The sequence below is a fragment of the Eimeria mitis genome, genomic scaffold, assembly GCF_000499745.2.
Source record: "Eimeria mitis Houghton genomic scaffold, Emh_scaff4815, whole genome shotgun sequence".
Classification (NCBI taxonomy): domain Eukaryota; phylum Apicomplexa; class Conoidasida; order Eucoccidiorida; family Eimeriidae; genus Eimeria; species Eimeria mitis.
In genome coordinates this window covers 1175-1498 of record NW_013573117.1, presented here as the reverse complement: position 1 = coordinate 1498, position 324 = coordinate 1175, and the positions used below count along the sequence as shown (strand labels likewise).

The 324-nt window shown below is 62.7% G+C and overlaps 1 protein-coding gene across 1 annotated transcript in view; it reads right to left on the bottom strand.

The window, feature by feature from the left end:
* The window catches only part of EMH_0077870 (uncharacterized protein), a gene marked incomplete at both ends in the record, with an annotated part of 2336 nt that overhangs the window by 1663 nt on the left and 349 nt on the right, over positions 1-324 (bottom strand). Inside the window, one exon of the mRNA XM_013499917.1 lies at positions 3-324. Coding sequence (XP_013355371.1) covers positions 3-324 — 322 coding nt within the window. The remainder of the gene's footprint in view (positions 1-2) is intronic.

Here is a 324-nt window from a genome sequence, read left to right as displayed (position 1 = left end):
GGCTCAGAAGCAGCAGCAGCTGCTGCTGCTGCTGCTGGAGTTGCTGCTGCTGCAGCTGCTGCTGCTGCAGTTGCTGCTGCTGTTGCTGCAGTTGCTGCTGTTGCTGCTCTCCACACCCACCCGCAACAGCAGCTGCTGCTGCTGCAGCAGCAGCAGCAGCAGCAGCACTTGTCTCCCCCCAAATAGTCTTAGGGTCTAGTTCTTCTCCCACCTTGGAGCAGAACCCCTGCCCTGCAGCAGCAGCAGCAGCAGCAGCAGCAGGAGCAGCAGCAGGAGCAGCAGGAGCAGCAGCAGCAGCAGGATGCTGCTGCTGCTGCTGCGGGG